We start from the raw sequence: 27746 nt of genomic DNA on the forward strand, positions 1-27746 counted from the left end.
AAGGCCAGCAAATGGTAGCTGTCGATGAAACAGCTGTTGGCCTGCTGTCCTCAAACTGCCGAGGAACTTAGATCGAGTTGTTCCAAAGCGGGAACTTCGCTATTCCCGGGGAAAGACTTCAGTGGTTAAACTTCCTTGTCCTGAACCTAAAAATAGTAGGGAAGCCGCGGGCCGTCTTAGCAGAGTTTACAGCTTTATATTGAGACATCCACAATATGCAGTGCGGCAGCATAAATAATGAAGATGATCTGACTCTGCGCTTATATGCGCGGTCAATCTTGGCCCGGCAGGCAGAGACCGCTCTAACTAGAATCCGATATGTTTGTGGTTTGTGGTGTGGCGAGTTAAATGTCCGGGAGTACAGTCTAGCGGCCTTTGCACGTTAAGGGTAAGTCAAACCACCCACTTTTGGCCTACCCCCCCTTTTGGCCCACCCTAACAACATAGTCTCAAAATATCGACATTAACTATAGTTAATTATTTAACTACCTTCTACTATTATAATAATATAATTATTATTTTTATTAAGTAACTCGACCCTTATGAGTTAATTAAGACTAATTAAACGGTTACTAAAGTCCTCTTAAGCCCTTTATACGTTTTAAATACTTACGAACTTAATATTTAAGTTTATTAATATACTCTTTTTTTTTTTAGGCCTTATATACTTAATTCTTATTTTTAAAAATCGAATTTAGTACTAAAATATAGCTAAGTAGTAGGCTTATTTACTAAATACCTTTTTTATTTTTTTAAATAGTAATTATTAAGTAGTATTATTTAGACTAAGCTTTATAAATAGCTTTAAATAGTTACTAAGCTCGCTAGCCTTTTTAAAAATTAATTAGTTAATAATAAAAATCGTTAATACTTAGTTAAGTAGTTTTTTAATATTATTAGTCGTTTACTTAGCTTTTATACCCCTTTTAAATAATATAACTTATATAAGTAAAATTATTAAATTAAGAAGTAGCTTAGTTATATTAAGTAGCTATAATTTAATTACTTTTTACTTATTTTATATATTTAATAACGTTAAATTAGCTAAATAAGTAAGCTAGTAATAGCTTAAGAAATACCGCTTTTTAATAATAATAAAATTATTTACTATATCCTCTTTACTAAGCTCCTTTTTATAATAAGATTTAATAGGATTAAAAATAGCTATATTTAATAGCTAGAGGATATAAGAAGTATATAATAATAAAAATAATAAATAAACGTTATTTTTATAATATTCCTATATAAATTCTATCGTTATATAACTCTTATAGCTATCTAGTACTAATAATTAAGGCTAGTTTAGCTTATTAAGCCCCCTAATAGGGGGGGTCTTAGTTTATAATAAAAATACTTTTTTTAACTAATAGAGGGTAGTCTCGTCGGTCGTTTAGTTATTATTTATTATTATAAACTTTTAATTATTATAAGGGTTAAGTTAAAATAGAAACTATTATTATTATACCGTCTTTCTTTTATAAATAATTAGTAATTTAATAAATTTATTATTAATAAAAATATACTTAATAATCGTTACTTAAGTATACGAACTAGGCTCTTTTTTTTATACTACTATGGCCTTTACTATGCCTAAAACTAGCCTATTAGCTCCCTTACTCTCTATTATACTAGTTTTATTTATATTATACTTATTAGCTTATTTAATAGCGCTAATCTTTAGTATATTAAGTAATTTAAACTATAATTTAATTATATTAGTAATAACTTTATTAATATATTGCGAATTTATTAAACGACTTTTCTAGACCCTTATTAATAAATTTCTTTTAAAAAAAGCGTTAATTTATTTCTTTTTAAGTAATTTAGTATTTCCCTAAGATATTAAAACTTGCTTAATAAATTTTTTAACTTATTAATAAGTTAGTATAATACTTAGGGTATACTAAATTCGAACTTATTAAGCTAACTAGTTTTCTTATTATAAAAAAAGCTTTTAGAGGTTTATAAATACTATTACCCTCGTTTAATAGCCTTTTTTATGATTCCGAAGTATTAACTTAAGAACCTTAAATATAATCGAGGCTTTTTTAAAAAAGAGACCGTTTTTAATAGCGTTAAGAGCTTATTAAACCTTATTTTTAGTATATAGTATTATTAACTATAGATTAATAAGTATATAAAAAAGAAATATATTTAGACGATTTTTATAATTATTATATTAAATTAAAAATCGTAGGTAGGGTTTTTAATCAGTAGCTAGGAAGGAAATTAGGGTGGGCCAAAAGGGGGGGTGGGCCAAAAGTGGGTGGTTTGACTTATCGGATTACGATTACTGCGTGTATGTACAGGTATGCTTATGCTATTTACATAGGTAACACATCCTCTTCAGTCCAGCCGCTGCACAGCATTGCGCAATCATCACCACCACCACCATTGCTGCTGCTTCTTGATCCATTTGTGGACCAAAGGAGCGATGTCGAGATTGTTCTTTTCAAGGTGCATGAAGTGGCCATTGCCCTTGATCCCAATTTCACTAAGCTTGATCCACTCCGGCTGGCCACCCACCTGCTTCAGATAATCGATGATACAGTGATCGTAAGTAATGTGGACACTGGCCTCTCCCGTCAAAGCCAGGTACGGTACGCTGGCGATCTTGGGAAGTTTTCGGACAGGTTCCTTTTGAAGGTAGCAGTTACGATGAGCTAACGACGGCTCACCCACAGATTCGACAGTGGCGTTGAGTTCCGCGGCGCTGGATACTGCCGGCTCGTAGTCGACAGGGGTGTTCGTCAGACCCCATGGATTAGCCGCAGTACTGGTCAGACCATAGCCGTACGCGCGAAAGGGGATCGTGGAGGGCTCAACATTGATGTTTCCGGCGAGATGCTGGGGACAATCATTGGAGATGCCGATAGCGAACTTGGAGCCCAGGGAGTGGGAGATGAGGTAAGACCGTGCGCCAATGAGGGAAAGAAGCTCACACCCAGCGGTGCGCATGGCTAGCTCTTGGGAGACCTGGCTGGTTGTGTATGGGATGAAGCTCTGCTGGAACTGGTCAAAGAAGGGATCGCCGCGCATACCCGTGCCGGGCCACTGGGTGTGAAGCTGAGACTGGGGGTAGGTGTTGTAGTTCTTGACGCCGGTGAAGCCCATCTCGACAAACTCGGCCGACATGCCTACGGCCATGGTGAAGTTGGCGGCGTTGTTGGCCGTGGATCGGCCGATGCTGTTAGCATCGACGAGGTAAACCTGGTAGCCTTGCTTCAGGAAGTAGGTCGCCCACCCGGGACGATTGTCAGGGGTATTGAGCCATGTGGTTCCCGGAATGCCGCCACCGTGGATGAAGACCAAGGGGGTCGAGCGTAGCGTGAGGATGGGGGTGAGCTTCTCGACGTAGAGCTGGCCGATGGTGATGTTGCCCGTGGGGTCTGGAGCGCTTTGGCCCCCGACGTAGAAGAATTCTCGACTGTGCAACGTCTCTGAAGGTCTGCACGTGGAGCTGACGGCGTTGACGCCGATGCAGCTACTGTCGGCACTTGAGGTGGCCGTGACCGTTGATGCGGCCAGCGCGAGGGCGGAGAAACCCGCAAATCGGACCATGATTCCTGTGGCTGGCGGGACGTTGAAGCAGTTTGACACACGCCAGACAACAGAGAGGAGGAGCGCGCTAGATGCGCACAGATTTATCTGGCTGGAACACACAAACAGGTCAAACGCGCATCATCATCAGACGAGTAAAGAAAAGGCGAGAACGGGTTCTAAAGCAGGGCTTGCGAACGAGAAATACTGTTAATATACGCTAAACGACCGGAGCTTGATTCGTTTCTGTGTTGGTTCGGATCAAGCCAAACAGGACTCTCCAAATTGCAAATATTGGAGCAACGAACTTTTGAACGCAATCTCGGGGAACTGGGCAAGACTGGGTCCAACACCGTGGAGAGAGAATGTTCCCCTCGACGGACCAGTTTCCCAACCGATCGCAAGCCAAGCCTCTGCCCGCAAGTCACCCCTTGCCAGTCCATCTGCACAAGGCAGAGGCGTGACGTGCTATAGAAGGGGGAAACCCCGGAACGCTGAGGAACCTCTTTTCAGAGTTTCTGACTGCAGCTTTGGGCTTGTCCGATCTTTGACGCCCAGGGCTCACCATTGGACCTGTGCCGCGAACTCGCAGGCCTTCCGGCGTTCGCGTCGCAAGGTAGGCTGCCGACGGCATAGAGTGAAGGAGGGGCCATGACTCGAGATCGCCTCACCCTCCACTTCAGCTGCACGCTCTAAGACAACCTTGACCTTGCGCTTAATTTATGAGCTGGATGGCCATCGCGGGCCTAGGTGGAACACGAGCCAAAACAGCGGCTCGTCTTTCCCAATACTGTTCCCCTCTGTTCACTGTTGTCGCGCAATTTTTGTAATGATACTTACTAGGTACTACGGATAGACTGCGAGTCTATGAGTCTTCGACCTTTCAGCCCATCCCACGTTCCCGGGACTTAATCCACACCATATGGGGTTAACGCTGGCTAGGCCATCACTCATCAAGGAACCTGATCTTGATAACCACGATATGAAACCAACCTAGACTGCGCACCATGATACATCAGATTCTCCGCCATGTTGCTACCTTCCATCTGATCGAATCCATATCATAAAGCGGCCCGGCCTCCCCCCTCCCCATACGGGTGATCCGTTACCACGAGTCCGACCTGCCCCAGACCTCCAGTCCGAACCCCCTACCCTTCGCCATGTCGAACGCAACGACCTCAGCGAAGATTGGAAAACCGCCAAACAACACGAGGGACTACAACATCATCAGGGGTATCTACCGACAGTATGGCGTTACGACACTCGACCCTAGTTTGGGTTACCTCTTCGCCGCAAAGGAGCCCGCGAACGCCGTCCACGAGTCTAAGCAGGGCGCCATCATCGCAGGAATGATTATTGTCCTACTCGCCATCATCGTACCAACAGCAGGAAGACTTTGGGTTCGCGGACGGGGAGCACAAACCAAGTTCGGATGGGACGACTGGGTTATCATAGCGGCGGCAACTCTCGCAGTGGTATATCCGATACTGCAGATCCTCGTCGTCGTCGACGCAGGAGGCGGCACACACACCTGGGAGAACACGTACGACGACTACCAGTTCTACTCCTACTACCTTACTATCTGCCGACTTCTATACTACCCCACGGTCGGCATCATCAAGATATCCATCACTCTCTTCATCAGACGGCTCGTCGACACGGCGTACAGGACGTGGAGAATTCTTGCGGATATTTTCCTCGTCACGGTTGTTGCGTATGTCATTGCTGCCTTGTTCTGGAGCATCTTCCTTTGCAATCCGCCACGAGCTGTTTGGGACAGAGAGTTTGCAGGAGCCTTAGCAGAGCCAGCGACGTGTGGAAACCAGTTCCTCAGTGCGAAGGTCCTCAGCATCATCCACGTGGTGCAGAGTGTCCTCCTCCTCGCAACACCAATCATTATCTTGTGGAGCATTCGTATTGATAGAGGGAAGAAGATTAGACTCTTCATCATCTGGGCTGCGGGAGGGCTGACCGTCACTGGCGGTCTGTTGCAACAGCTGCAGCCATTCACGTCAACTGACATTTTTTGGGACTACACCATCATCTTGAGATGGACGGTGCTCGACATATCCATGGGCATCGTGACGGCCTCACTACCGGTGCTTGACGCGGCCATCATGGGATCGTGGCATGCGGCGAAATCTACACTTGGGCTCTCCAATCCAGACAAGCAGAACAGCAGGGGGACGAAAGGTACCAGAGGAACAAACGTCGAGACAATCAGTTCCGGGCCACGAAAGAATTATGCCAGCTCGGCCGAGAACATCGTCGGCAAGGACGACAGCCTTGAGATGGACGTTATTCAACACAACGGACCCGACGATACGGGTGACAATCACTCGATTCCAGACACTACGGGCCATGATAGACGGCACAGGGTCAATAACATGGTATGAAGAAACGATCTAGATGATAGAGGTAACATAGTGTAATCGATAGACATAGAAAATTTGTCAAAACACCATTGCTATGCAGATTCCAACCAGAATCCATCGTTCATCACATATTCACAATCACGGCCAATTCCTAAGTCCCCGAAATCCCGACCAGATGTGAGGCGTCAGATGTATGCGCAGAACCGGACCTGGCAGCATCCCGAGAAAACACCCCTGCTCTGTCGTAAGCGAACCCCAGAGACAATTTTGCATGGGCATCATGGGCTCCACGGCTGCCCTCGATTGCCCCCAAAGACTGGCAGAAAAAGCCTGCGCAAATCTTTTGATACATCCCTGAGGCTTTTCCTCGCGAGCAGATTGTCGATCGCCTTGTCCGTGCTTGTTTGAACTCCCAGTCGTAATGTGGGCGTGCCGCGCGTGGATGGGTACCTGATAAACCGCGGCCGAAGACCCATTTTACCAGGAGACAATGACTCGAACCTAGTTGTTTTTGCTTTTCGATCAGGACTGACCCGAGAACCAGGAATCAATTGACATTTGCCGGACCGGCGCCGGTTCCACCATTAACATCGACGGCCTTAAGTACGTGCGCTGGACTAGGTTAATTAACCACCTAGCACTGCAATTTGAAGGCAATTTCTATATCAGCTCCGGGCGCCTCATGCTGACGGAAGATTGCCAGGAGCGCGGATAAGTATATACCGGCTAAGGCGGCAATGACATGAATCGCTCAGCGACATCGCGCTCCAGAGATGATACCAGAGAGCAAGCTCTTTGGCGATAGGAAAGTGACTTGGAGGCCACGAACGATCGCCAGAGCTCGTATTCCAGTGGCTTGTCTCAAAATTCGACTAGTTGAAAGTATGGCGGCCCAACGGTCGGGCACTCTTCTAACGGCTTTAGAAGTTCAGATGCACAGGTGCTAAAGGCGTTAGACAGCGGGCTACTGGGACACCAGCCATTTTGAGAGTGACTTTCAGATTAACTTGATAAGGGGTAATGCTGGACCTTTCGTTGCCATGGAGGCTTCATGGATTACGGAAACGCACCAACAGAAACTCTACACATCATCGGGCTGGGAGAGTATTTGTCCTTGTTAGAATAGCTTCCAATCACAATGAGTTCCCGGCCTGCCGCCCATGGCGGAAAACAGCAGAAATGTACTTGCTGCAGAATTTGATATGATACACTTCTACTGAATGCTTCATTTGAAAACTTCAGATTAGGATGTATCAATTAGGTTCGAGAATATCAAACATGCCCGTACAGGGCAGTTCGGATCACCATAATGCCCATTTTGGGATGATGGGAGCGGAAACGCTCGGTTGACAACTTGGCACGATGAGATAGATCTCGGAAACCTTACAGCTGTGTCCCCAATAACCGCTATTATTCGATACTCAGTGGAAGTAGGTGAACTCAAAATACGGGCAGCGGGATTCTGGGATCTCGCTCCCATCAGCATCATTCAAGCAGGGAAACCGCGGCGAAATGTAAGCAGTGAGCAAACACACCAGCCAGCCAGTGACCTCGCCCCGAACACGGATGTCGCATAGTCCCAAAGAAAGTCTAAGCTGCGTTCAAGCCGCGGTCTCGCTCCTCGGCAGAACAGTCATTATGTAGATACCGCATACCTGTCTGTGCTGAAAGCCAACTAGAGTGATGATTCTCCCTTCCCGTAATTAGGTTTATTATGAAGATTGGGACTTTCGCGATGAGAGACGCCGTCGCCAAGTGATCTATATTAAAGCGCGAATTGATGCACCGCATGACGTAGCGTTTCATATAACATGGAGTATTCGCGGCTTTTACCCGCTGTGGCTTTGCTAGAGGTGGGTGGGTACTTTCTCATCTATTGTTTGTAAGATAGGTACTCAAAGTATTAGACTCTAGGGGTGAGATTTGAACAATTTGCAGTCGGAAAGGGCCATGGTAATAACTTCGACTTCATCTAATGATAATGTTTGAAACCTAGGGGATAGGGCGACGTTTTCCATGAGGTTGAGGTGTAGAGGAAAACAAGTATCAGGCTTCGGGGCCTTGCTGAACACAAGACACGCCTCCCAAGAAGGGATGCAAGCTTGGATCGATGTGACTCTTGAACGCATCCTAGCACGTGGCAAAAAATGGCAAATACTACAGGAGCATTTATGCGCCTCGCAAAGAAAGAACAGCACCGGCAGTGATCCTTTTGACGAGCTTGGCAGCCCATGGTGACTACCAGTGCATCATGCAGGCAGCATTGACAAGTGCCGAAGTCCACAAACGGCACGAAGAGCTTGAGACAGGCACAGCGACGGAAGAGGTCCTTGTAACCCGACATAATCTTTACAAAAGTACATCCGGATATTGGTAAAGGTAAGATACGTCGAGAGTAGTTAGACCGCTCAGTGGTATTGCTAGAGATGCCGGTGCCTTCCTGTTGAGAGTCTAGACGCAATTCCGGGATGCCTAAATAGTCCCGAAAGCGTTTGTCACAAGGCTCTGGACGAATACCATCGGAATGCGGTAAGACTCGTCAGTGGCTTCAAGCAGATGAAGCATAGGCGTCAACACACATTATTGTCTACATTGACTATCGGTCCGCCACAACACCAACTTCTCAATGGCACCTCACGCTTCAACACCACCACCATGAAGTCGGTCCGTTATAAAAGCTAGAGGTATAGGCGGGGTAGATGACCTGAAATGGAGGGCTTGACCTATACTTCGTACTCGACAGATATGAGCAGGAGTTGTGGAATCATCAAGTTACACATGAGCGTAACAGGAACTATGATTAGAACCGGAACAACAAAATATCGAATTTTTTGAGGAGGCTCAATACATTGAATGACTTGATCTCCTTCAAAAGAATTGAACATTAACAATTTCGCTCACGATGCCACTTACGTCCGTAAACCAGGCCCAAGTTTCCGGAGAGCAAGTAATGTCATACTGGTCTTATTGCAATTATTCAAACTACCTAACCGATGTTAGCCGTCATATGAGATGTTGATAGCTACTCCCATAACTACATGTATGATAGCGACGCTATCAGTCCGAAATATGTGTGCTATTGACGGTCGAAATAAACTAACGTAGTTGAAACTCCGGTGTTATTGAAGTGCATGTGCTTTCAGATCGTATGTGGTGAAGCAGAACCAGCATGGCCCTATTTCCAGAACGTCCAAAGCTATGCAAAGCTATGCGATGCAAGAATTACGACACTAACAGGAACCTGATTGATCATTCAGGAACAGACAGGAAACATGTTTGCAGAACACGACTCCTCACAAGCATAGAAGTATTACCTGATTAAGCCACCAATAGTAAGATGAGTTGGCCTGCGATCGATGACCTGTATGCAGGAGCCGGGCGTTTTTCGGCAGTATATGTGACAGCGATAGAGCTTGAAATTTACCAGAGTGCATGCCATGATCTGAGAAGGACCTCCAGCTTCGGGCCTTCTATTCAATTTTGAGGTCGTCGTGACCCATCATCTGATGTATAGGGCGGAATGCTACCTCAACTCCTCAAGACTCCGCACAACTCCGCCTTGAACGTGGGCGTAGGGTGTCATCGACCATGCTAAGACCAGGAACTCTCTTGTGTTGCATGTGCTACATCAGGGACCGTGGGGTTGGGCGCATGCAAAGTCTACATAGGTGAACCATTGCAGGTAGGCGTTCGGGTGGCTAGCCACACAGCAGGCCTACTCATCCCGCGGTGGTTGCCAGTTGGAGATATGACAGCCGACACTAACAGAACTTTGCTACCCCGCCATCGCCTGCATAATATTTTGGAGATGCCCCGGACTTCCAGGTCGAGTTTAGGTCCGGGGAAACGTTTACGGGTAGGGCCGTCTCGGTTGGAGGTACTTCGGCGTTGCTTGATGTGATGTGTGCCGGTGGGAGCAGCAAGGGCAAGTTAGATCGTGAGATGTCTAGTAGCATTATAGAAGCATGTGAGTGTGCTATGAGCTGCGACGATGTGGAATACCAAATGTGAAATTTGGCATATAAAGCCAAGATGACTCCTCTCAGACTGATGTTGTGAGAGACATAGAGCATCCCTTCTGGAAGTAGCTGTAGGTTGATATCTTGAACGGTCGAACCTCTCACAGGACGCCTGCAAGCCATTCAACATGAAGTCATCCACGACCTTGGCAGTTGCCACCTTCATCTCCTCTGTTTATGGACATGGATATCTGACGATCCCGTCTAGCCGCACTCGTCTCGGGCATGAGGTAAGAACCCAAAAGTAGTATCGAAGACTGCTCCGGCATTGAGCTAACGGACCATCGGCAGGCCGGCATAGATTCCTGCCCCGAGTGCACTATCCGGGAGCCCGTCTCGGCTTGGCCGGACCTCACGGCCGCCACCGTCGGACGAAGCGGTCCCTGCGGCTACAATGCTCGCGTCAGCGTCGACTATAACCAGCCCGGAAGCAACTGGGGCAGCAATGTAGTCGCGACCTACACTCGCGGCCAGACGGTCGATGTCCAGTGGTGCGTCGATAACAATGGCGACCACGGCGGCATGTTCAGCTACCGCATCTGCCAAGACCAGTCCATCGTCGACAAGTTCATCACACCCGGATACCTCCCCACCGACGACGAGAAGCAGGCCGCCGAGAACTGCTTCCAGGCTGGCACCCTCAAGTGCACCGATGTCTCGGGCCAGAGCTGCGACTACAGCCCAGATTGCACCTCCGGTCAGGCGTGCTGGCGGAACGACTGGTTCACCTGCAACGCGTTCCAGGCGAGCAGCCGACGCGGGTGCCAGGGCGTCGACAATAACGCGCTGGGGTCTTGCTACACCTCTATCGCCGGCGGCTACACAGTCACCAAGAAGATCAAGATTCCCGAATATGTCTCCAACCACACTCTGCTGTCGCTGCGCTGGAACTCGTTCCAGACCGGCCAGGTCTACCTCACGTGCGCCGACATCGCCATTGGCGGTGGGGGAAGCACTTCGCCGTCCTCGACACGCACGACCAGCGCCGCGGCGACAGCTACGAGCGGCACTTGCGCGATCGCCAGTACTGTGGCTGTTACTTTCAATGAAATTGTGAAAACGGTTCCAGGCCAGACAATCAAGGTCGCGGGTTCCATTGCTGCACTCGGCAACTGGAATGTGGCATCGGCCCCGGCGCTTTCGGCGGCGCAGTACACCAGCTCGAATAACTTGTGGACCTACACTGTCTCGCTGCCGGCCGGGACGACTTTCGAGTACAAGTTCATCAATGTGGCGTCGGATGGGACCGCGACATGGGAGAGCGATCCGAACAGATCCTACACTGTGCCTCAAAGCTGTTCTACTGCGGTCACGGTCAGTACTAGCTGGAAGTAGAATCAAGGAGGTTCTGCGTGAGGAACTGAGGAGCCTGGGATCGGTCAGTAAAGTGCTAGCGGTTAGCGTTTTGAGTTCTCTGTACATACTTACAGTACTTATAGCTTGTGTTTGGGCTTTGTTTCTCTTTCTCAGTTGAAAATTGTACATACACGGGGACAGCTGAAGCAGACTGAATTCAATATAGTATCATTGGAAGACAATGCGCAATAACGTAGCTTGTTTGTTGCGAGCCTCAAAGTTAGCAGCACTATTCACCACATGTGAGAGCCGTGGCTGGAACAGGATACAAGCAAGGCTTACAGGAAACACTGGACGCGCTACACGTGTCTCAATCAATAATCCTAGCCCTATCAGTGGCCTCGTTCCCCCGCTATTCTGTTTGCTTATGTGGCGCTGTAACGCTATGATGCTCAGCCCTTTCAGGGGTTGAACAAGCGATCGGTGCTTCCCGTCTCCGTCTCGCTTGAAGCGAACAGAAATGCTCGAAAGAATCGGGGCTGTAGGCAGTGCTCGTCTGCCTGCAGGAGTTGACGCGACTTTAGCGTTGTCTAGGTCTATTCTAGAATCCTTCGTGAGGCCTCTGTAGGTTGACTGAATCACCTCACCGTTGTTCTGACTTTTGGGTAGAAGCTCAACCTTTTTGCATGTTGAAACACTGTTAACTGTCTATTCACCAAAGACATTTTGTTTGCCACAGATCGGCGAATGAGCAAGACGGCCAGTTGTGGCGGCCTGAATCCTGACAACAAACTTTGTGCCATGGCGGCTCTTCTGCCTTGCAAATGCGGGATCCCATCTCGCTCTAGTGCTTACATCTCCCGCAAAAATTGGCCTCTTCGTTCGATCAACGCTTCTAGGGCGGACCGCCCATTGTAGGCAGCAACATGCTCTCTGTTCCATACAGAGACGTCTGCGTTTCGCAGTCGGCAGCCCATGGGCCGTGAACAGGGGTGAGTCACTGCCACATGCCATGCGCATCAAAGGCATCAACCGATTCGACCCCTGTTGAGGCAGCCACTAGAGCACGATGCCGTGGTGCCTGGTGCTTTGCTGTCAGGTTTGACGAAATGGCAAAAGAAAGACTTCTTACACTTTGCACGCGTAACATTCTGAAGATGTCGCAATGGAGATAAATATGTGCGGAAGACCAACCTCAAGTCGTGATTAAAATTGAATTCATCAGTATCTCTTTCTCCCGTTGTAACTTAACAATAGAGTATTCACAATGGCACGCACAACAGCAGCGGCAGCGGCCGCCCTCGGCCTTAAGATGGTCGACGAATCGGCCAAGGAGACCAAGACCCCAGCCTCAGAACAGACGAATGGCACGTCGACTACAAATGGCAAAGAGTCAAACGGCGAAACCACAAACGGTGAGACCATTGAGGAAGACGAGACGTCAGCAGAGACCAATAGCGAGGAGAAGAAAGAGGACGAGGAGGAGAAGCCCAAAAAGCCTCTGGCTCCCTTCGGCTCAATTGCCTCTACCAAGAATATCTACAAGTCCGCCAAAGACAGCGACGGCAACTGGACATGGGTAGACAAGTACCCGGAAGACGTGCAGGAAGCCGCCGAGAACGAGGAGACTGAGCAGTACGCCGTCGTGGTGCGCAACATCAAGAGCAACGATAGCCGGAAGAAGCTTGAGGCCGACTCCATCGTCATCCAGAGCCCTTGGTTGAAGAAGGCCTTGGGTGTGATCCTGGATGGCTACACTGGCGTCGCTTGCGAGCTAGAACGCCTCGAGTTCGACGCTCCCTTCCGCCCCTTTGTGCATCGCTGGACGGAATTTCGCAAGTACATGGGCAAGAAGGACCTGGATGCACAAACCAAGGAGCATCTCACTATCCTGCACGACATCCTCCAGTACGAAATTGGTAACACCATCAAGGCATTCGAGGATTACGTTGCAAAGGGCGTTATCACATTCGAGCATCTGTGGATGATCTTCCAGCCCGGTGCCATTATCCTCTCGGCTCACAAGGGCCCTCTATCTGCTTTTGAACTCGAGGAGACCGAGTATATGGAGAATAACTGCGGAAAGTTCCTCCAACTGCGCGCCGACTGTGTTGACTACGGCGGCAAGGAGTTCGGCCGCTACGGTGAGCGCATCAACATCTCCGAATTCCTCGGCACCAAGAAGATCACCGGCCTCAATGCCTACCCTTGGGCATTCCACGCCCAAAAGGAGAAGCTGCGCACCAGCCTTATCCAGCGCGGCAAGATCTTTGAGGAGCTGGCTGGCCACAACTACAAGCAGTACTCAGGCACTGCCATCACCTGGGACAGCGAGGGCAACGAGGTGCCCGTCCAGGTCGAAGGCCGCATCGTCGTTGATATCAACTCATTCAACCGCTTCAGCCCCTACCGCAACCGCTACGTTGACGACTGGAACGCAAAGGACATGGAAGCACTTTCGGCATGGAAGCGTCAGCATGGACTGGGCAAGGACGGCAACCTCAAGCTGACTCCCTACCACCAGATGCTGGCGCGGTCGCGGACGAGGGGTTACTCGCTCAAGCTGAAGAAGTGGCTCGACTTCTTCGTTGAGCAAGTCACCGAAATCACCTGGAACACAAACGCCTTTGATAAGCTCGTCCTACCCGAGGATCAGAAGGAACTGATTCTCGCCTTCTCCGAGTCGCAACTTGATGGCTCTACTTTTGACGATGTCATTTCCGGCAAGGGTAAAGGCATCATCTGCCTTCTTTCGGGTCCGCCTGGTGTCGGCAAGACCCTGACGGCAGAGGCTGTCGCCGAGAACCTCCGCGTCCCGTTGCATACCCTCAGCTCGGGCGATCTGGGCTCGCAGCCATGGGAGGTGGAGCATGGCCTCTCGCGTATCCTCGAGCTTGTGGCGCGATGGAACGCGATCCTGCTCCTGGATGAGTGCGACGTCTTCCTCGAGGCACGCTCTACGCACGACCTTGAGCGCAACAAGGTCGTCTCCATTTTCCTGAGAACGCTCGAGTACTACGAGGGTATTCTCTTCATGACGACCAACCGCGTCGACAACATCGACCTGGCGTTCCAGTCGCGCATTCATGTTTCGCTAGAGTACCCTGATCTCACTCCAGAATCGCGTCGCCAGATCTGGCGCAACTTCTTGCAGGGGGCGACGCTCAAGAGCGAGGTTTCTGATGAGGATATCGTCGAGTTGTCTGAACTGAAGCTCAATGGCCGGCAGATCAAGAACATCCTCAAGACTGCGCAATTGCTGGCTGCTAGGAAGAAGAGTCCACTCAAGCGCAGCTTCATTGACATTGTTCTTAACATCGAGAAGCGGCGACCTGGAGGCCAGGCTTCTTAGGGAATCCAACAGAACCCTTTTAGTAGGGGTGTGTTGTTGGAATGATTACACGGTTTCATCAATTCGGAAAGGACGGGTTGGAGTTTAGGCTGTTTCGAGATTCAATGAATGACATTTGATGACCATCAGGCTTGAGGAATTACAGCCGTGACATAGTGCTTACGACCCTGACACGGAGATCTTGAATGATGCACACACGAGCCTCAATATTAGGGCTATCTCAATAATAGAACTTACCATCAAACTCTACATGTATAGACTATGCCCAATGAAGTGATTTACGATTAATTATTATTCTTCTAGCTAAGACTTCATTTCGTCATGTCATATGCAAGTCGGAGCAAGGCCAGGAGAACTGGACCCGATCAGCGCCGTGAGCCCGGAGACGGCGAGACCCACCGGGTGTCCGTCGAGACATTACGTTTTGATGATATCGGCAGCCCGCAGGATGCCTCGAGCAGTCTTTGAAACCCACTCCTCGGCGATGGTGAGGTTGCCCTTGCCGTACTGGATGCCTTCAGTGATGCCAGGGAACAGAACAGCAGCATATCCGGTGTCCAGGCCCGGAGCAGTGATGACGTGCTTGTAGAACTCCCGATCAGGCAAACCACCCTGGCTGATAAATCCCCGCTGGAAGTCGCGGTACTTGTGGTTCACAACGGTGATCAGATCCGCGTCGCCCGTTGTGACAGCGAGCTGCTCCAAAGCCTTGACCTCATCGGCCCGCGTCGCAAAGACCTCGATGGCGTCAGAGAGTTCGGAGAGATCGATCTCGGCGCCCTCGGATTCAGCGTACTCTTCCAGATCAGAGAGGTATGCGCGAAGCTCGGTGGCGTAGTTTGGCACGTCAATGGGGAGGACCTCGTCGTCGGCGAGGTGGTAGGCGAGGAGCGTGAGGTACTGGCCAATGGCGGCGTGGACGAGGAAGCCTGGGTCGCCGAAGTTGGCCATCCAGTGGTAGGTGTCGTAATTGGAGTGGTAGTGCCAGATTGGATCGGTCGCGCCATTGTTGGAACCAACGTCGAGCTTGGACAAGTCAGCTGTTGTTACTTTGAAGCGGTCTAGAGCGGCCTCTTGGCCCTCAGTAAGTACTCACCGAGTTGATACCCCGGTGCAAGAAGCCTGTAAAGTCACTACCGCTGCCCAACGACTCAACTATTCCTTCAGAGGACTCCAGCCAAGCGTCGTAGAGGCTGATGTTGAAGCCGCCAAAGTTGGGATAGATGATCTTCTTGAAGATCTCAGTGCCGACGGTCTGCAGCTCAGGTGTGGTTGCGAGGGCAGGCCTTGGCCCTGATACTGCCACATCAATGTTCAGATACGCCACGGCTGTCTCGGTAAGCCAGTCGACATGATCCTCGACCCATTCAGTGCTGCCGACGAGGCCGTACTCCTCGGCGTCCCAGGACGCGATCACGCTAAAGAGTCAGAGTCTGTATTCATCCCGTCGGCTAGAGAGTCAATGACTTACATGTTCCTCTTGGGCTTCCAGCCCTTGGATACAAGAACGTTGACAGCTTTCGTGAACTCAACCAAGATGGCGGATCCAGAGTTGGGGTCTCCGTTGCCTCCGATCATCCAGGTGTCGCGATGGTTCCCAATGACAATCGTCTCGTCGGCGTTGGTGCCGTTGATTTGGCCAATGACGTTCCAAATAGGCGTGATCTTCCCTTCCATCAAGTTGTCCAGGTGCAGGGTGACTCCCGGGGCTGGCCCTGAACTGTAGTTGGCGTTCAATGCACCCGCCCAGATAGTCCGGTTGACTTCCTCTGCGGACACGCCGAAACCATCAAGAGCCTGCAGCAGGGGCTCGGCAGATGCGTAGGAGATTGGTATGGAAGGAATTTTGGGCGTGACGGGTGAAATGTCTGCGCGTTCGACGCCCTCGTGGGATGGGTAGCCTGGGGTGGTTGGATCGCCCGGGTGAGTGGAGAGGAACAGAACGGAGCCTTTCTGGACGGCACTAGGATTTCTGGCAGGCCCGTCTGCACATTATACGGTTATCACACTGCTTTAAGGTACTGATTCGATGGAACGGGAGACTTACGGGGATACGCCTCGTAACCGTTCGCAACGGTCTGGTTTCCGTCATCGCCGGGATCGGTGAAAATAACTGCGCCGATCATGCCGTGATCTTGCGCATTCTTGACCTTCAAGCCACGGAAGAGCCCGCCGTATCTGGCCAGTGCGATCTTGCCTTCGAGCTCGACTCCCAATTCAACGAGGCGATCAAAGTCTGCCTGGGAACCGCGTCTTCATGAATAATGAGCATGGCCCAACACACATGGTATGGTAGCGGAACACTCACCCAACGTAGACATATTCACCAGTCACGTTTCCTGACGCAGAGTAACCGTGGAAAGTTGGCTGTCTATCCTCCCTCCCCGTCACATCGTCTTCCTCCAGAACATCCTCATCGAGTCTGACATTTTTTGTCGTGCCATTGGGGTATGAGATATCCAGTGAAGCATGAACAGGATAGCTTAGGTAGACGTGGTACTCCTTAAGTTGCGCATTGAAACCGTTCTCTGTCCACCGATCTGCCGTCCACTGCGCCGCTTCCTTTCCGAGTCCCGCAAGCTTAACCTGGTGACCGTAGTAGTCTGACCACTCGTCGACTGTGACATTGTCAAAGGCATTGACCAAGATAGTCTCCTCCTCTGTAAGCACTGGAGGCCACGCGTCGTCAGCGCGCTTCGTGATGGGCTTGCGGTGGGTGTGCCGCTTCTCGACAAAGAAGTCCCGTTGGCAGGCCGAGGCGAGAGCCGCGTAGGTCAAGGCGAGTGAGACTTGACTGCAACGCATGATGGGCAAAATCCTATCGAGTAATGGGCATAGATCTAGCTCAATTGTGTATTGAAATGTTGAGAACAAGAAGGTCTCTGCCGAATTTCGGCTTCTGGGAGGGGTGACGGGAAGGCGCAGTTATAGCTCTCGCCCGCAGACAGCCCGTCCACAATGAAATCGCAGAAAATATGCCCAGCAATCATCAGTCATCGGTAAGGCCGGTGATGCCATTAAACAAGACTTTCCCGCAATAATGCTTGGCATTCTGGAGCTGTTCGCCCTGCTCTGATGGTATTGGCGATATGCAGGCTGGGAAGAACCTGCTGTCTGCGGGCAAGGCAGTAAGAACGCACGTCGTCATATCTTTCTCCAAAGACCCGGTACTTTGGGGAGAAGCTGACCCGATTCCTGGGGGAGACATGGTAACTTCGAGCTTTGTCTACCCCAATCCACGCGATGATGCGACGGCAAGCAGTAAGACGGCGTGGAAGAGAGAGCTTAGCTGCTTGGGAACGTGAGCGACCTGCCTTGTTCGTGCTAGAATTCGATGTATGCCAAGCAATGCCGGCGGGGTAGCTTTGTTCGCCGTGGATAAGCTGATGGCACACAAGGAGGCATGCCGCGTTGCCATGACTGGAGTGTTGGCGTGGGGCGGCATGGGGAACAAATGTTAATGGATATTCCCCGCAATGACAGCTCTCTTTCCCCCTGCTCTGAGGGGACCGCGCTTGGGTGCTCTAGTCACGTATGTCACCGAAGACGACACCGAAGCCGATCCCGCTGAGGCTTCTCAGGTACCTTTGGAAGGATCCATTGCGTGCCGTGAGTGACACCATCTCTCTCTTTGCACTGATAACGAGTGTCTTTGCCAAGGGGACTTTTGAGCTTGAGAGAGGCCTATCAGGTGCGGCCCGAAGTTCTGGATTGGGTTTCTGACTACGGCCATTGACATAACGAATGTCAGATGAACTATTGGCTTGAGCACATACCATGGAAGACTGAATCGCACGAACCAGACTGTCTATATACAATGCTCTAAGTACCTTGTTATCAAAGAAAGTTAATTCTTTCTAAGTCATAAATATAAGAATATAGTTTTAATAAAATAATATAATACTTACTTAGTACTTAAATTAAAATACTTTTTTAAACTTATTATAAAAAAAAATAATTATATTATTAACTACTTATTATTGAGGTTCGTAATATTATAATTTTAATTATAATAGCTTTATTTATAATAAATAAAAAGTCTAATTATAAGTCCCTTAAAAGCCTCTCCTTAAGGGCTATAAGAGCCTCTAAGTATACTAAGTTAAAATACTTATTAAGATATTAATAACTAAACTAACCTTACGATAATAACTTTAATAAAATAATTAAGAGACGAATTAAGAAATAACGCTAAAATCTTTATTAATATTAAGTACGATTTATAAAGGGTAGTAACGCGGCTATAGAGTATTAATAATATATTTTATATTAAGAAGACTATTATTAGTACTAACGAAATAGATAGGGCCGTATATAGTACTAGCTTATTAATAAGCTATCGAAACTACGATTCTGGCGATCCTTTGACGAGGGAGAGGGTGGAATAGAGGAAAGGATGGGTGAGAAAAGGGTTAAGGTTGAATAGTGCGGAATTCGAGGGCAGGGTAGCGTCTATATGTACTGCGGCAATCCTCTAGTAATGCAAAACGATGGAGTTAAACAGTGCTATGTACAATGCTCGGACTGACGCATGTTGAACACTGGCAGCTTGGCCAAAGAATGTTACTGCTGAACGTTTCCCGCCAGGACCCATATTAGTATCGATACTCTTACCGTGCCCGAATGAGCCTTCAGGGATTGAGACGATAAGGGCAGCGGATGCATCGGGATCGCCGCCAAACTCTGTTCCGGTGCCATGGATGATGTTCAGGGATTTGTGAGGGGAAAGTGTAAATATTGGGGTATAGCGTCAAGCTTCTCACCGCCGAGTCTTGGAGCAAAGAAGAGTACATGTAGTCTCGTATGAGGTCCATCAGCACAAACAGCGACGGCTGTTACCTTATTTCACGAATAATAATTCTGCGATACTGTAGAGTACGCGCTCCTCAGCTGGCTTTCTATGAGATTCCGCCATCTAAACACTCAGTTGTTTCATCTAGATTTTATCCTTCCCCAGCAACTCTTGTGCAACATTTCCAGTGACAAAAGGCACATGGGTATCTTGGGCGTCGCAATTGCATGCTAGCGAGATATCTTAAAACCGTGACAACCTCTAGAAAGCATTTGACGTCAGATCAGGAAGATTCGCTCGGCCTCGGTACTACTCGTAACCAGAAATTGGTTGTGACCCAGAAAGCAGCATCATAGAGCTTGAGAGGCTCCTGAGGAGTCACCACCGCGAAATCGAACCTTCGGAATAGCTTTACATGATCACGATTAGTCTTTCTCGCTTCAAGTCAGACATTAAGGATTCAAAGGTGACGCCAACTCACCTCAATGAAGATCTTGTTCAACTCCATAGCCGCGATAGTCTTCCCAAGACACTGAAACCGACCATGTCCGAACGCTAGGTCGACGACACCACACATGTCTCGAAAGCAGTCTTCATCTTCAGCGGCGGCTTCCAGCCAGCGCTCTGGCCGAAACACATCCGCGTCGCAACCAAATGTGTCCTTGGATCTCATCAACATTTGAATGTTGATACCCATCTGCGTTCCCTCTGGCAAGAACTGCCCACGCAGCTCTGTTCCTCCCTTGGCTACTTGCTTATAGTTGAGGCCCGTTGACGGTGGGTACATGCGTATGCCTTCTCTGATCACGGCCTGCAAGTAAGGTAGTTGGCGGGCCTCGGAGTCGCGGATCGGAGAACTAATGCGGCCTTGGGCAATGCCTTGGTCCATCTCGCGGCGTAGTGCATTTAGCGATGACGGCGTGTTGAGCAGACAGAGCATAGTCATGCGGACTGCCGTTGCGGTAGAGTCGGAGCCCGCGATTCTTTATCCGGTTGTCAGTTTATCTCAAGGTGTTTAGGCTGCGTTGAGACCCAAGCTTACAGTTCCAGGAAGATCTCTGCCAAGAGCTCTTTGTAAGTTACCCCGTTGCGAAGGTGTTGTTGGACCATGTTGTTCTCATCCGACGCGGCTGCCAACTTCTTGTCCGCCAGGTTCTTGGCCATTCTGCCACAAGTTAGTCGACACTTGATGGCTTGAAGGCAGCGCATCCAGAGCCAGGATAAAGTCTCTTGACTTACCCCATAAGTTTACCAAAGCCAAACTCGTCGCTGGAAAAGGGTAGAAGCTTGTTTAACGGCCATTGCTGCAAGAAAATTCCCACCCATGGTACATTGAGCATGACAGCGAGATACGGAAAGATGAGGTCATTGGTTGCCACATAACCAAACAAATCCTCATCATTTGCGAGGAATCCTAGCGCTTCTCCGAAAGAAAGCTCGCTGACGACGTCGAGGGCAAAGTATTGAGATTTATGGGAGAACTCTATGGGTCGAAATTCCTTTGGCGTCGAGATGTATTTAGTTTCAACTAGGTTGACGAAATGTGCGACGATTCTGTCAACACCAGGCTCAAAGCCGCCATTCTCTCTACCGGCGTACTAGTTAAAGTCAGCTTCAATGTTACTTAGCGAGTTGTAGGTTTCTACATACACCAGGACTCAGCTTGGTTCTGTACTCCTTTCTAAGATCATCGTCCCTCATCGAAAACAGGCTATCCTGGTCAGGCACAACCTTGGCGAGAGCGTACCAAGGACCTTTGGTGAAGTCTGACCTGACCGCCGATATCTTGCGGTACGTGTCTGGATCGCCGAACAAAACTTCGTTTGGGCCAACGCGGACTAGCGGTCCTAAAGAGCCTATGGTAAGCTTGGGCGGAATCGAGACGCACGCTTGAGAATCTTACCATATTTGTCTCCTAGATCTTTCAACATGAAACTCAATTTTCCACCTCTTGTCATATGCTGCATAGGTAGAATCGAAAGAGAGTTAAGGAAAGGACCTGGGATATGTCGTAATCGGTGCCACGACGCGAGATACCAAATTGACAGCAGCGTTAAAGCACAGAGCGCAAAGCTGCCGTACAACGAGGGTAGAACGAGTATATCGTTCGTGCCTCGCATTTCGGAGATCTGATCTTGGGGAGACATGGCCACTGTTGCGTAGCGCGGCGCGACTTTCTGTCGGCGGCGTGTGCACGCAGAAGAAGCGATGACGATGCGACAGATCTACAGCTGCAAAGTCTTCTAGATTGAACGGCCCTTGCACATGTTGATATACCTACCAGCACACTTCTAGCACGCTATCTTGTGCGGGGAACGCCCTTCTATTCTTCTCGACGTCAATGGCTGGGGGCGAGCGAACCCGTTCCGGGACTGAACCCTATCTTTGTTACAGCCAGGGATCGCCATGTTTGCTTCTGGGATTGTCTGATTGTTCAGTCGCATCTCTGTGGGATATTAGGCGGCCAACCAATCTCTTGGTCGCTGACCGTGTGATGGTGAAAACATTGAAGCGCGGTTCAGCAGACCCTTTATAGTGGACCGATATCATTTCATAATAAGGGATGGGCTGCTTGGGCTTCCAATAGACCAACAGAGAACGGGAGATGGCCCCAGGGTCTGTTGGTCGCCGCGGTTTGTCTTTCGACGGCGTTCTGCACTAAAGAACCCTGGCACGATATTGAGCTGGCACCGTTGTTATTGTTACCTACATGTAAATGGCGATGATTGACAACAAACTTCTAGTCACTTGTAGTCCGGGATATCAAAATGCCAATCTTTATGAGTATGAAAGCTGCTTTCGATGAAGCTTGGGGGCGAGAGGCTTCGGGCGTCGCGCGGAAATGCGATGCGAGGGTGTGCTCGAGTCACTGCAGAGGATGGGTCCGTTTCATTCAAGACACATTGGTTTGATCGACTTTTCGAATAATGTCGAAGACAAAAAACAGCCTTCACTCACAAACGATAGACGATCGAGAGGACGACCAAGGACCCTTTGTGGGTGCTTCTGACTCTTTCCGGACCCAGGTCCGCTAATACAGCAGTATCGGAACGGATTGAGCTCTTCTTGGGGACCAAGTGTCGCCGAGTCAGACACCGCCCACCCACCTGTATCCTGCATCGCAACCGAGAGAGTCTGGAACGGGGACTGTTGAATCCTTCGCTCAGCTTCTCCAACGGTAGCATACTATTGGTCGCAAATCCGATCAAATGGCGACCTCAAGCAGAAGACCAACAGTCAGACTGTTGAAACCTGGAAGATTTCCCCCTCAAAAGTTGTTGTGCCGTCTCATTGGCGCGTCCCATACCATCGGTGTCAGCAGAATGGCCCAGAATGTTGCGGCTGGTCCCAACTGCGTGGGAAAAGGGGGCTGGAGGGCCGACATGGGTTTGATGAGGGTTCAGAAATGCCCATCCCTGTGTACAAATGCTCCACTGGTCCCCGAAATTTCAGATGGATCGTGCCAGTGATTCTTTGAGAAGAGAAAAAACTTCTGGTAAAGTAAGGTTTTGGTCTCCATTGCGCAACGGATATACGCGCCGATCGACAACTATCCGGCGGTAGCGTTCGGATACGGAGGAGCGACAAGAACCCACACTACCGGGACCCCGGAACATAGTTGACGGGAAGGAGACTGGACGAACCGGTTCTTGGTACGAAAGCAAAGATCGAAACGCATCAGCCATCCCGTGTCTACCACGCCCGCGCGCCACTCCGCCTTCGGGAGACTGCAGAAAGGGATTCCTTCGCGTGGCCAAGCAGCAAAAGCGGACTCACGACACAGCCACGAGGCTTACTGTATTCCAGGGAGAAAAGAGGCCCGTGACTCGACCGACTAAAGGGAACGCCAACCGCGCGAAAGCTTTCGTGGCTCTTGCTTTTTGTGGTTGCCTGGTGGCACATGCATGGGCGATTTGGGTGTGTGTGTGAGACTGGTTGTGTGTCTTGTCTCTCCCCCGTGGGACCAGTCTATCAAGGGGGGGCTGAAATTCCAGCTGGATCTCATCCAGCTATACGGACAGACATTTGACAGCGAACATGACGACGTTGCCGCAGCCCCTCGGCAGATTCGATGCGCGCCAGCGAACTAGCGCATCCTCCATCCCATCCTCCCCAAGCTCACCTCCGCCTCCTCATCAAGCTCCTCAACCTGCATCAGAAGTAGTATCTCCCGTGTCACCAGAGTCAACAACTTCATCTCCGCAACTGGGATGGCACGCTCGAACAAACTCCATCCCTCGCAAACCCGTGCCGCTCACATCATTATTCTCACCAAACAAGTTCGGCCCATCCGTCCATGTCACCGAGACGACGCCCGAGGACGACACCACGGCACAGAAGACGACCACCTGCGGCCCGATGGACACGCATGGCATCGACCTGAGCTCGCTTAGCGGATCGGCGCATTACGGCGCTGATCCCACGTTCCACGGCCGGGAGTCGCCTGATGATTCTCCAAGAGAAGCGGACGCGCTTCACCACCACGGCAGCGGAGGCGGCGGAGACCAGCGCCATGATGCCCGTGCCGGCCTGCTGCAGAATGCGCAAGAATCTGTCTACGATGGGCATCGCTCACCTCCTGCCGGTGCACAGCAGCAGTACGAGCATGATCACGATCACGAGCCCCCAAAACCGCCGCCGTACGTCCCCGAGAACTATCTAGGCCCGCCAAATGACAGGAACAAGCCATTTCGAATGAAACGACCCCGCTGCAACTGGCACTCATCATGGAACATGTACCTGTGGCTATTGCTCGGCATCGGCTGCGCCATCGGCCACCATGTCTACTATCACACCCTGGACGGCCAACCCGCGGACGACCAGGTGCGCATGCTTAGGTACGGCACGATCCTGGCTTTCGCTGCCAAGGCGAGTTTGGGTGCCGCCGTGATATCGGCCTTCCAGCAGCGGATCTGGACGACTGTGAGATCGAGGTTTATGAGTATTGCCGCGCTGGATTCCATGTTCGCTGCTACGGAGAACGTTATTGCTTTTGTGAACTTGGAGTTTCTCAAGGGTGCCAAGGTGGCGGCTGCTTTGGCCCTGTTCGTCTGGTAAGCAGTCAAAAATCCAAGTTGATGAGAAATTATGAAGGAAATCTGCTCACACAGGTCATAGGCTTTCTCCCTTGGTGGTCATTCTCACAGCCAACACTTTGCTTGTTGAGCCCAAGACCATTCTGCAAAACACTACCTGCCCGGCTGTTCGCAGTCTGAATTTTGCAAGGGAGGACACTCACGACTGGCGAAAGCCCATCAAGATCGACGGCCGTTATGAGATGCCGCTGTCCATCTGGAACTCCACCAAGCCGGCGGACTCTGAGCCGGAGGGCTGGTTTGACTACTACACCGGGCCAAGTCCCAACTTTCAGCAGACCGCGACTCTCGGAGCTTTTCTGCAGGAAGTTGTCGCGCGTAAAAACGCCTCAACGGAGGTGTGCAGCAAGGGCTGGAACTGTACTTTCGAGATAGACTTCACAGCCCCGGGGTATAAGTGTAGCGAACAGGCCAGGGGAATCGGCTCGATACCCACGAACCTTACGCAAGAGTCTGGGCAGGCTCCCCCGCCGTTTGGAACGGATATTCTCATTCCTGAAGGAACGTACGCGTACTACGCCTTCACGAGCGGAGGAGAATACTCCACCACGCAGATGAAGGACGTTGAGATTGGGGGTATCCCAAAGATGAAGCCGCCATATCCTGAGCACATGGGAGCTCTTCGCACTGAGCCGGTCATCTGGATTGGTCACGTAGTTCCGCCCGACGCGGACCATCCGGCTTCATCAAAGGAAGAGGATGACCTAATGCAATACGTCCCCAAGATATTTGCATGCGAGCACTATGTAACGGAGTACACTGCCGTCTTCAACTACACCGACACTACACAGTCAGCATACATGAAGAAACACAACTTCACCATACCTGTCATCAATACAACCTACATCCCCGGCCTCGACGCGAACGATGGCACAGCAGACAACATCACTGCGACCCCGAAAGAAAACTACGTCGTCCCTCAAGATGTTGAAAGATACCGCCGCATCGCCGCGTACCATTCCCTGGGCTTTATGCTCCGCAAGTTCCTGAACGGCACTGTGCAGATCGACAAGCAATCCGCGAATCCGATGGCTAACACGGAAGCCATCCAGACGAAGCTCCTCGACCCGCGCAACAACTACTTTCCCGTCTTTGATCTGCAGGATATGGTGCAGGAATTCTACGAAGACCTCATCCTCTCCATCTTTTCGACCCCGCAGTTCCTTCCCGTCGTATGGGCTGCTCATCCGGATGAGGTTTCGGGCGGGCTGCGCGAGGGCGGCGTTGACAGGAATCATTCAGCATATCGTTTCCCCTGCCAGAAGTCGCGCATGGCCAACATGTACAGCTACCATGAACGTGACCTGTGGATCGTGTACTCCATCGCCATATTTCTAGCTATAATGGGCGTGATTGCTGGTGGGTTCGCGGTAAATGAGAATGGAGGTGTATTGAGGAACACGCGGTTCTCCAGCGTGGTGGCGGCGACGAGGGGCCCAGCGTTGGAGAAGGTCAATTGGGAAGGTCCCGATAGAGACAGAGGCGATGTACCCAAGGACGTGAAGAAGCTGAAGCTGGGATACGGCGTGATGGGTCAGAATGTTGGAGATGGAATGGGTCCGGATGGAGGAAGATACCCCCGCGCAAGAGATAGCATGCTCTGGTCGCCGAACGAGATTAGGTGCGGATTTGGATTGGAGGGCGATGTAAACCAGAGGAGGAGGGAAGGATCTTTATTCCATCGATAGCGGGCGCTGTATTTTCAACAATTAGATTAATAATTATTCCCATTCACATCTAACCATTAGAGGGCGATCTCAGTATCTGAGGCGATACGAGTTAGAACTTAGTGTAGAATCAAGTCATCCATGGGGCATCCCTTATCCACCGAGGACGTCTTAGTCTTCTCAGTGATGATTTGACGGGTCAACTCCATCAGTTGATCAGCCAGAGCGTCGTCCTGAGCAAGCTTACTGCCCGGCTCAGGAATCGCTGGAGGGCATATGTATTGGCCGGATTCCTTCGTGGCGGCCGCCGCATATACCATCGACACGGCACCCTCCCATTGTGACTTCTTGAAAGGCTCCATTCCAACCGCCATAGCGTAGCCTCCAAGAGGGTACCTACATTACGTCAATACGAAGCTTTGGGTTATGTGACCATTCAGATTGTAACTCACGGCTCGAAAATCTCCTCCTTGCTCATCTTGGTGCTCACAAACCCAGGATGAGTTGCGTTCATCAAAACGTTCGGATGCCCATTCTGCGTCACTTTCCGGTTGAAGTACCTCGCGTACAGGATACCTGCAAGCTTACTCCGACCATACTGACCGTTGGGACCCAGGTCGGTATTCAGCTCCTCCAGGCTCTCAAACTTGCAGTCGCTGGGGGTAGCCTGATGCGCATTGCTAGCTTGGTTCGCAATTCTCACAACGTCACCCTTCTCCGCCGTCTGCTTGATGAGAGGCAATAAATGCGACGTAAGAATGACATGTCCCATGTGATTTACGGCCATGTGACGGTCGACGCCGTAGTCAGTGAGCTGGTAGGTCATGATACCCCTCGCGGCATTATTCACCAAGATATCAAGACGATCTGTATCGTTCTTGATCTTCTCGGCTACCTCCTTGACGCGCTTCCAGTCACCCATGTCGCACTGAAACCATTTCGTGCGCTCGGCCTTGTCGGCACCAAGGTCTTTCGCGATGGCATCCTTGGCGCCGTCAACAACGTCCTTGGAGACGGAGAGGATGTAAATCTTAGAGATGTTGTGCTTGAGGAGAGTGTACGTGACCCCGTAGCCAATGCCTTCGCTGCCGCCGGTGACGACGGCTACCTTGCCTGACTGGTCGGGACATTCATCCAAGCTGAATTGGTGAGTTCCCAGCTTGGAGGCTGCTCCACCGAAGTTCTCGGCGATGGTGTTCTGACGATCTTGTTAATCCTGAGGTAGTTCAACAAACGGGGTCGATCTAATGAGTACTAACCTTGATGGTGTCCATGATTGCAGGGACTCTGAGAGCTCTTGTTGATTTGTAGCCCCGAGAGTTGACAGAAGGCGAGTAAGTTTGAGACCCAACAAGCAAGACCTTGGGGCGAGATGGTACTAAAAACCAATTTCGCATCACCACACCAGTTGGAGTTCGCTTGCAAATCATTGGCGCCCGTCAGAATCGAATGATTTCATCCGTCTGTCACTGGATAAAACTCTTGAGCCTCTCTTGCTTCTGATTGCTTTTATGGGAAAGTGGTTTGAGCACCATGAATCACCATCATGTCACTGTCTCATCGGTGATCGCAGCCGCATAGGGCTGCTCGATGACGCGCTGATGTCCGT

At 50.1% G+C, this 27746-nt stretch overlaps 8 protein-coding genes across 8 annotated transcripts; 4 read left to right on the plus strand and 4 right to left on the minus strand.

Moving 5' to 3' along the window:
• Positions 1-2379: 2379 nt before the first annotated feature.
• On the minus strand, positions 2380-3561 carry CABS01_03968 (uncharacterized protein; the record flags this gene model as incomplete). The annotated part of the gene is made up of 1 exon (XM_060537340.1): positions 2380-3561. One exon carries the CDS (start codon positions 3559-3561, stop codon positions 2380-2382), a length of 1182 nt encoding a protein of 393 aa, XP_060391598.1.
• A 1139-nt stretch (positions 3562-4700) lies between these two features.
• Positions 4701-5936, plus strand: CABS01_03969 (uncharacterized protein; the record flags this gene model as incomplete). Its single annotated transcript, XM_060537341.1, has 1 exon — positions 4701-5936. The coding sequence occupies one exon, from the start codon at positions 4701-4703 to the stop codon at positions 5934-5936; it is 1236 nt and encodes a 411-aa protein (XP_060391599.1).
• Positions 5937-10062: 4126 nt separating this feature from the next.
• Positions 10063-11269, plus strand: CABS01_03970 (starch binding domain-containing protein; the record flags this gene model as incomplete). The annotated part of the gene is made up of 2 exons (XM_060537342.1): positions 10063-10164; positions 10226-11269. 2 exons carry the CDS (start codon positions 10063-10065, stop codon positions 11267-11269), a joined length of 1146 nt encoding a protein of 381 aa, XP_060391600.1.
• A 1228-nt stretch (positions 11270-12497) lies between these two features.
• On the plus strand, positions 12498-14582 carry CABS01_03971 (ATPase; the record flags this gene model as incomplete). The annotated part of the gene is made up of 1 exon (XM_060537343.1): positions 12498-14582. The coding sequence occupies one exon, from the start codon at positions 12498-12500 to the stop codon at positions 14580-14582; it is 2085 nt and encodes a 694-aa protein (XP_060391601.1).
• Positions 14583-14999: 417 nt separating this feature from the next.
• Positions 15000-17387, minus strand: CABS01_03972 (PA domain-containing protein; the record flags this gene model as incomplete). The annotated part of the gene is made up of 5 exons (XM_060537344.1): positions 15000-15608; positions 15679-16000; positions 16054-16567; positions 16630-16835; positions 16891-17387. The coding sequence occupies 5 exons, from the start codon at positions 17385-17387 to the stop codon at positions 15000-15002; spliced, it is 2148 nt and encodes a 715-aa protein (XP_060391602.1).
• A 2270-nt stretch (positions 17388-19657) lies between these two features.
• On the minus strand, positions 19658-21494 carry CABS01_03973 (cytochrome P450; the record flags this gene model as incomplete). The annotated part of the gene is made up of 6 exons (XM_060537345.1): positions 19658-19783; positions 19856-20357; positions 20417-20539; positions 20614-20972; positions 21025-21221; positions 21278-21494. The coding sequence occupies 6 exons, from the start codon at positions 21492-21494 to the stop codon at positions 19658-19660; spliced, it is 1524 nt and encodes a 507-aa protein (XP_060391603.1).
• A 1918-nt stretch (positions 21495-23412) lies between these two features.
• Positions 23413-26158, plus strand: CABS01_03974 (uncharacterized protein; the record flags this gene model as incomplete). Its single annotated transcript, XM_060537346.1, has 2 exons — positions 23413-24428; positions 24493-26158. 2 exons carry the CDS (start codon positions 23413-23415, stop codon positions 26156-26158), a joined length of 2682 nt encoding a protein of 893 aa, XP_060391604.1.
• A 98-nt stretch (positions 26159-26256) lies between these two features.
• On the minus strand, positions 26257-27567 carry CABS01_03975 (retinol dehydrogenase 12; the record flags this gene model as incomplete). Its single annotated transcript, XM_060537347.1, has 3 exons — positions 26257-26533; positions 26590-27335; positions 27397-27567. The coding sequence occupies 3 exons, from the start codon at positions 27565-27567 to the stop codon at positions 26257-26259; spliced, it is 1194 nt and encodes a 397-aa protein (XP_060391605.1).
• Between the last annotated feature and the right edge of the window lie 179 nt (positions 27568-27746).

The sequence above is a fragment of the Colletotrichum abscissum genome, assembly GCF_030869225.1.
Source record: "Colletotrichum abscissum strain IMI 504890 chromosome Unknown Scaffold_7.1, whole genome shotgun sequence".
NCBI classification, from domain to species: domain Eukaryota; kingdom Fungi; phylum Ascomycota; class Sordariomycetes; order Glomerellales; family Glomerellaceae; genus Colletotrichum; species Colletotrichum abscissum.